At 41.9% G+C, this 7,827-nt stretch overlaps 1 protein-coding gene across 1 annotated transcript; it reads right to left on the bottom strand.

Moving 5' to 3' along the window:
• Positions 1–577: 577 nt before the first annotated feature.
• On the bottom strand, positions 578–4,809 carry TUBA1A (tubulin alpha 1a). Its single transcript, XM_045801132.2, has 4 exons — positions 4,668–4,809; positions 2,369–2,591; positions 2,079–2,227; positions 578–1,769 (listed from the first exon to the last, which is right to left on the bottom strand). The coding sequence occupies exons 1-4, from the start codon at positions 4,668–4,670 to the stop codon at positions 789–791; spliced, it is 1,356 nt and encodes a 451-aa protein (XP_045657088.1). The 5' UTR covers positions 4,671–4,809; the 3' UTR covers positions 578–788.
• Positions 4,810–7,827: the final 3,018 nt, after the last annotated feature.

A 7,827-nucleotide genomic window follows, 5' to 3' on the forward strand; every position in this document is an offset into this window, starting at 1 on the left:
AGTTATTGGCCCATATAAAATAAAATATATTTGGACAGTTAAAATTCAGATATCTAACACATTAGAGTGAATAAATATATCAGGCTTTTCTATTGTGACATTTAGCTGAAAGTAAGTTTGGAAAGAAGTAGAAACTAGGAAGCAATTGCTTGGAGACAAGATGTCTTTTGAGAACCCAGGGCAGAGGAAACATCATGGCACTAGACACATGCCAAGATTATACTGTATGAAAATAAACTTAAGACATGATAATGCATTTGGAATATTCACCATTTTATGTTAGTCATGAGACTTGGCAGGTAACTAGACCTTTGGCTGGTATTAGTAAATATCAATTCTAAAGAATACTAGGAGTTTAAGTAACATAGTGGAGTTAAAAATTAAGAAGAGCATGGATGTTATCTAATGGCAATTTTTAGTTATTTTGTATTTTATGAATAAGTTTTATAATATACTAAAATTTAAATGAGATAAGTCACTTCATAGTACATGTATAAACCACAGTCAACAGTTATTCTTTCTTCTCAGAACTCAATACATGAATTTCAGACACCCAAATAGAAAACACAAGACTGAATTCATTTAAGACAGGGAATACTTTATTCAAACCCATCAGAGAAATGGACAGCTTGGGTCTGTAACAAAGCGTTGTGTTTTAAAGCATAGGTCAGTAATTGTATATGAGAGTATACACTGCTACATACAAATTAACTGATCAGAGCACAACTTTTCAATGTTCAAAACAGAATAAGCTTCCCTGTAAAAGCAGCACCTTTGTGACATTAACTTTAGTATTCCTCTCCTTCTTCTTCACCCTCTCCTTCAACAGAATCCACACCAACCTCCTCATAATCCTTCTCCAGGGCAGCCATGTCCTCACGGGCCTCAGAAAACTCTCCTTCCTCCATGCCCTCCCCCACATACCAGTGAACAAAGGCACGCTTGGCATACATCAGGTCAAACTTGTGGTCCAGGCGAGCCCAGGCCTCAGCGATGGCTGTGGTGTTGCTCAGCATACACACAGCCCGCTGGACTTTGGCCAGGTCTCCGCCAGGTACCACAGTGGGAGGCTGGTAATTAATGCCCACTTTGAAGCCGGTGGGACACCAGTCCACGAACTGGATGGTACGCTTGGTCTTGATGGTGGCAATGGCAGCATTGACATCTTTGGGAACCACATCGCCACGGTACAACAGGCAGCAAGCCATGTATTTACCATGGCGAGGGTCACATTTCACCATCTGGTTGGCTGGCTCAAAGCATGCGTTGGTGATCTCTGCTACAGAAAGCTGTTCATGGTAGGCTTTCTCAGCAGAGATGACAGGGGCATAGGTGGCCAGAGGGAAGTGGATGCGGGGATAGGGCACCAGGTTGGTCTGGAATTCTGTCAGATCAACATTCAGGGCTCCATCAAATCTGAGGGAAGCAGTGATGGAGGACACAATTTGACCTATCAACCTATTTAGATTAGTGTAGGTTGGGCGTTCAATATCGAGGTTTCTACGACAGATGTCATAGATGGCCTCGTTGTCTACCATGAAGGCACAATCAGAGTGCTCCAGGGTGGTGTGGGTAGTGAGGATGGAGTTGTAGGGCTCAACTACAGCTGTGGAAACCTGGGGGGCTGGGTAAATGGAGAACTCCAGCTTGGACTTCTTGCCATAATCGACAGAGAGACGTTCCATCAGCAGGGAGGTGAACCCGGAACCAGTTCCCCCTCCAAAGCTGTGGAAAACCAAGAAGCCCTGAAGACCTGTGCACTGGTCAGCCTGTTGGAAAAAAGGAAGAGAGAAAACATATTAATATATTATTGCTCTTTGCAATATATAAGTAAATATATTTTTACTTTTCATACAATTCCAAGGATACAGGTCTTATTTTGACAAGAAATGCTTTTATATACATGTAGACCTTCCTAGAATTACTAAGCATTTCTTAATTAAAAAAAAAAAAAAAACCACAAAGGAATAGTTTACCTCGCTCTATTACATTTTAATTCTGTGTTTGAGATGAAAAGAACAGATTTCAAATGTCTTTCTTAGGATCACTGTTTACTTTGTTCTTGAGAATAAACATACCAGCTTCCGGATTCGGTCCAAGACGAGGTCAATGATCTCCTTGCCAATGGTGTAGTGCCCACGGGCGTAGTTGTTGGCAGCATCTTCCTTGCCTGTGATGAGCTGCTCAGGGTGGAAGAGCTGGCGGTAGGTGCCAGTGCGAACTTCATCTGGAAAAGGAAAACAAAGCAGCCGCCCATCACTCACCGCCTGCACAAGCCTGCTCGACCCCAGGGTGTCCATGGAGCCTCAAGACAGACCCCCTGTCCCAGACCCCCGGGCGCTCACTGGGGTTACTGAAGCCAACTCACCAATGACTGTGGGTTCCAGGTCTACAAACACAGCCCTGGGCACATGCTTGCCAGCGCCTGTCTCACTGAAGAAGGTGTTGAAGGAGTCATCTCCTCCCCCGATGGTCTTGTCACTTGGCATCTGGCCATCGGGCTGAATGCCGTGTTCCAGGCAATAGAGCTCCCAGCAGGCATTGCCGATCTGGACACCAGCCTGGCCGACGTGGATGGAGATGCACTCACGCTGTGAGAAGGAAAAGAGGAAAATTGTAAAATTAGGTTATGTTAGCATTTTAAATTTTCAGTAAATTTTTGAAAATATTTCTAATTATGTACAGGTGTTCTTCAAGTTTGAGATTATCCCTAACTCCATAAAAATGATGAAGGAAAAGCACCTGCTACAAATGCTGCAGATGGGTGTGGTCTGAATAATGATGTTGCACTGTTTAACACATGTGCAAGCCCATTGTTTCCAGTCATGCTAGAATAGAAAATTTTTTGCATTTAAAAAATATTTAAAGCACAGATTTTATAAAATGAAGTAAATTAAATTTAATCATTAATTAATTGGAATCAATATTACTACTATCTTGCCTTTAAATAAGGAATGTCTTCTACATATGACTTGGTATTTTAACATGGACATCTGTGCTGCAGCTGAGGCTAGATGCCACACCCCTCTGCAGTCTATCTGCAGAATCCATTAGTACTAGGGGATTGGAAGCTAAACAAGGTCTGCCTCCTGCATTGCTGCATTTGCTGTGCCTGGTACTAGCCTGTTCAGTCTTCTACATTATTTAACAGAGTAAGTTCTATTTCCAGAAACTGCCTACATGATCTCATTGTGCTATTCTGCCAGTTTTCCTTCTCTGACCCCGGCTGGAACCATATGCCTAAATTGAAATGAATTAATGTAGATGCACTAGAACAAAAGACAGCTGGACAGAGAGTATAGTTCTTTGTCTGCAGCATTTTCATTACTTAAAAAGAAGTCTTTCCAGAATCTTCTCCACTGCAAAAGACTGAAAAATTATTAGTATCTTTAAAACATCAGTTCCTAAATCAGAAAAATATCGGAGGACCTACTTAAGAATAAAAGCACGATGAAAGGATAATGAAATATTTATTTAAAACAACAAAATAGTTTTTTCATTCTGAGACTCTCTACTCACCACAGAATATTCATACTTATCACGTTCAATAAGAGATTTTCTTCTCTATGGTCTTTATGGCTACAACTTTCATTGTCTATCCATTGTCTAGTCACTGACATATGGGCGGGGGTGGGGTGGGGGTGGGGAAGGGGAAGGGCGTTTCCCTGGGTCCTGGGCGTTAGGGTACCCTGGCTCTCAAAGTGGGCTTTTTCTCTTGCCGAACGTGCAGCTAGCACACAGAGACAGACGGACACACAAGACAGACACACACACAGACTCCAGTCGGGGCGGGGTGGCCCCAGACCAGACTTTAAAGGGCTTGTCAAGAGAACTGTGATTTTGCATCTCAAGAAAAAAATATTTCATCTAAGTTTTAACAGTGAATGAAAAACCTTTTAACGCCTACAGTTCCACAATGATGAAAGGCTTTTAATAAGTCTTCTGACAGAGGAGGTTTCGTGAGGGCGAACCCCGCCCAGTGGCTCTCAGGCCAAAGAAGCCAGAAACAAACAACTCCGCCCCTGCGCCGCCCTGACGCCGGCTGCCAGGGGCTCCAACAGAAACTAACCATTTTTTCCCCGTTAATAAACGGGTATCTTTCTAAAATGCCCACGAACCGTAGAGGGATCTTTTTATACTAACCCAAGGTTCCGCTTTGTCCCTGTCCTTTCCCCCTCCCCCCTTCCCAGCTACACCCATGAGCCCGGGTCTTTTTGGACGGCTGCTTCTCTCCCTCCCCCCGGGAACAACGCCACGAAGAAAAGCCTTTCCGAGTCACACGAATACCGTGCGCACATACGCTGGGGCCGAGCAGGCGACGCCACGACCGCCTTTCGCTGCCCCAGACCCTTTCGTCACCGACAGATGGGCAGCTTGCGGCTCGGAGGAGCTCAGATAACAAGTACCCGCTCTGCGCCGCCTTTGTTCTTCGCTACGGTTCTGCGGCGCCCCGGGCGCAGTTCTGCCTGGGCGCCTGCACCCCGCACTGCGGCGGCGACCGGGCTCGAGGATTTGGGACAGCAGAGCTGAACCTCGCAAACAAAGCATAAAGGCTACCCTTACCCAAAGATGTCGTAAAGGAAAAAGGGCTTAAGATTTTCCAAGTAGATCTTGGGGGACTGACCCCACCCAATGGACACAAAGGGCCAGAGAAAGAAGATTCTTACCATGGTTGCTGCTTTGCGTCTGCCGGGCAGATGGCGGAGAGGAAGAGGAGAGGTTGTTGCTTCTTACAGCGCGACTCTTAGGCGGTCGATGTAAGAGAACCTGAGGCACATGGGCGGATGCAGCTCCCTATATACAACTCGGTCACCATGGGGATGGGCTGGGGCCTTTTCCTGTTGGTCCAGACCCCTCGGTCTGCCCGGAGAAGCCACGACAGAGAGTGGTGATTGGTGCAAGCAACATGGGATGAGGTAATCTCTCCCCCACCCCCTTTTCCCTAGCATCCATAGACTGTTTGCATCCTTCAGACAAAGAGACTGTGCAAAAACAGTCAGCCGAGCATCCATTATGGGGTGGGGTTGGGCGGGGGGGGGGGGGGGGTTGGAGAAGGGAAGAAAGAGAACTTGAATTGGATGATTTTTATATTGCTTAAACCTCATACTACAGTTAAAATCAGCAATGTAGGTTTTCCCCAACACTTATATCGCAGATTTTGTGTTAAGATGAAATATTTAATGGAAAATTACTCCCAGCCCTTCTCTCAAAGTATACTAAATTCTGCCACATTCGATGAGGCTTCAACATCTCTAATTGCTTTACAGATAAAGTAGGAGAGAAGATGAGAACGATGCTTAAAATGGCATGGGTAAATGTGATTTCTTTTTTAATATAAAAAAAGGCTCAATAATAGAGCCATCCAAAATGGTTTTTCAGGTTCAAGTAATTTATCTTCAGACCTTCTTTTGCACCCCTCCCCCAAATAGCTAAACGAAAAGGGAAGATGGAAGAAAACCATACTAAATATGGAAGCACACAAGTAGTTCTAACATACTGATAATTAAGATCTAAGAAACATACCATAGTTAAATAGTCTACTAGAAATATTCCTTTATCAGAAGTCTACATACTATGTTTTATGTAGTGTACTGTTCCTTAAAATGAATCGTCTTTCCTGATACAGAATTGAGAAAATACAAAGAGTTCAGAAGCTAGAACTATTACCTGGTCCATGCAGTTATATTTTGCATTGTTCTTTTTTTTTTTTTTTCTGGAAAGAGAAGAATAACTAAGACATCAAATTAAAAAGGAGAGCTGTATAACGTAAGGAAGAAGACCATTTTGTAATTTTGTCTCCATCCACAGGCAACTATGTCAGCTCAATAACTACATTTGTTTTTCATGTAGTTCTTGGGTGAATTCAGTAAATCTTCTCAGAGATTGGGCTTCTAACTGTGGGAATTGGAGCCAGCCTCACACCGTTGCTATTCAACTAGAGACTCTGGGGGTTGCTCAATTGCCTCTTGGGACAAAAAGGCTTTGCTTTCACCCCTAGGAAATGGATTGCAGTAACATTCTTTTGCTATTTAGAAAGGCTGTTATTATCAGCAAGGATGGGCTATGCAGAATAAGACTCTGGACTGATTACCACCTGACGTTGCTAATGAAATTTCAGAAGTAAAGAGGTTTGTTGTGACCACCAAAGTTGAAAATTTCTATTTTGGCAGACGATTTTCATGTTCGGTTTTCAGCAACAGATTTTCAGGGTCTGCGGCACCATTTACAGAGCTCTGCAGAGCCCATTCATTCCTGCTGGGCAGGCAGGCAGAGCAGGCGTGGGAGGGAGGGACTTGAGACAGCTGCTGCAGGTTGTGGTGTGACAATGGCTGCCTTGAATTTTTCTAGCCTGCTCTCGGTAGCTCTGCTTTACTTGTTCAAGTTTGCTGCAGTAGTCTCCCTAGAAAAGATAAAGCCCAACACAAAAATAATTTTATCTACTTCTTGCACATTTCATAGGAAACACAATCTTCAACATCATCTTATCTCCATCCCTTTAGCAAATAAAAGTATATATCAGTAAAAAGACAGGAGAATTAAGAACAACTTGAATATTTCTTTCTGCATCTAGAAGTACATTTAATAAAAATAAGAATTAAATGGCATTTAGGAGTATAAGGATTTATAAGGCGCTCATTGAAAATACTTCTTATGAAATTTTAATAGTCAAATAAATGAAATGCTGCTGGATCATGGTAAAGTGTACAAATCTTTCCTTATGGAATGAGAGGCACAGTCTTGAATTTTATTTTCTTTACAATATAAAAGAAATATGTCATTTCCCCAGTAGTCTCCGTTCTTTATGCAGTTTACAGAGGATTAAATATAAGAGAGGCGTGTTCGTGCAATTGATTCTTTGTAATTCTATCTCAGAGCTATTCTGTTCCTTATGCAAATGAGGATTTTTTTCTCCCCTTGGGCATAAGTAACAATAAGATCTAGGTCAGAAATAGATTATTTGAGCACTGATAATCTTAAATATATAAATGGGAGAGCAGAGGGAAATAACGAATCTGTTCTTTTTTCTCTCGTTATCTCACTTAATAGCATGCAAACTATTAAAAAAATTTTTTACTAGTTCACCTCTTATTTTTTTCTGCCAATTTCTTTAATTTACATAAATATACATGTGTAAGTATTCTACTAATAAGTTCATTCTGTCCACAGTAAGATTAGCATGAAACATCTTTTCTTTTATATTTGTAGAATTTAAATAATTTATGTGTGTATGTACATCTCTTCTCTATTAAAATGTGAATCCCAGTCCCTGGCAAAGTGCCAAGCATACACTAAACATTATACACATTTTTGTTGAATTAAATGAATGGTTTCTCTCTGTGCATATTTTCATTAACTACTATAATGCCTGATAATTTAAAGGTATTTAATACATATTTTGCCTTTTTTATTCAATAAGCATTTACTGACTGTCTACAGTGAGTCCTTGACCTTCCTAGATAGTGTGAGTAATTCAGAAGTAGTAGCATGGTCTCTTTTCTCTAGAGTATTCCAATCTAATTGAAGAAATAAAACAAGTACATGTATATAGGAGAACAGCATGTGTTTGTGGGTATAGGGAGAGGAGCTGTGTAGAATCCGTTGCGTGACCCCATGTATTATACCTTATGTAGGAAACAAGAAAGTTGTCCAACACTTTTTTCTTCCTACTTCTTCACCTCCCATTTATCCCTAAATCCATTCAATCTGGATTCTGCTCTTACCACTCCTTGAAACCAAATGCCCTCCATGGTTGTTGCTAAATCCACTGGACACTTTTTAGTTCTTGTTGACCTGTGATAAGCTTTGTCACAGTTTATATATTATCTC

This window comes from Ursus americanus, chromosome 25 (assembly GCF_024610735.1).
Source record: "Ursus americanus isolate L20-20 chromosome 25, mUrsAme1.1.p, whole genome shotgun sequence".
NCBI classification, from domain to species: domain Eukaryota; kingdom Metazoa; phylum Chordata; class Mammalia; order Carnivora; family Ursidae; genus Ursus; species Ursus americanus.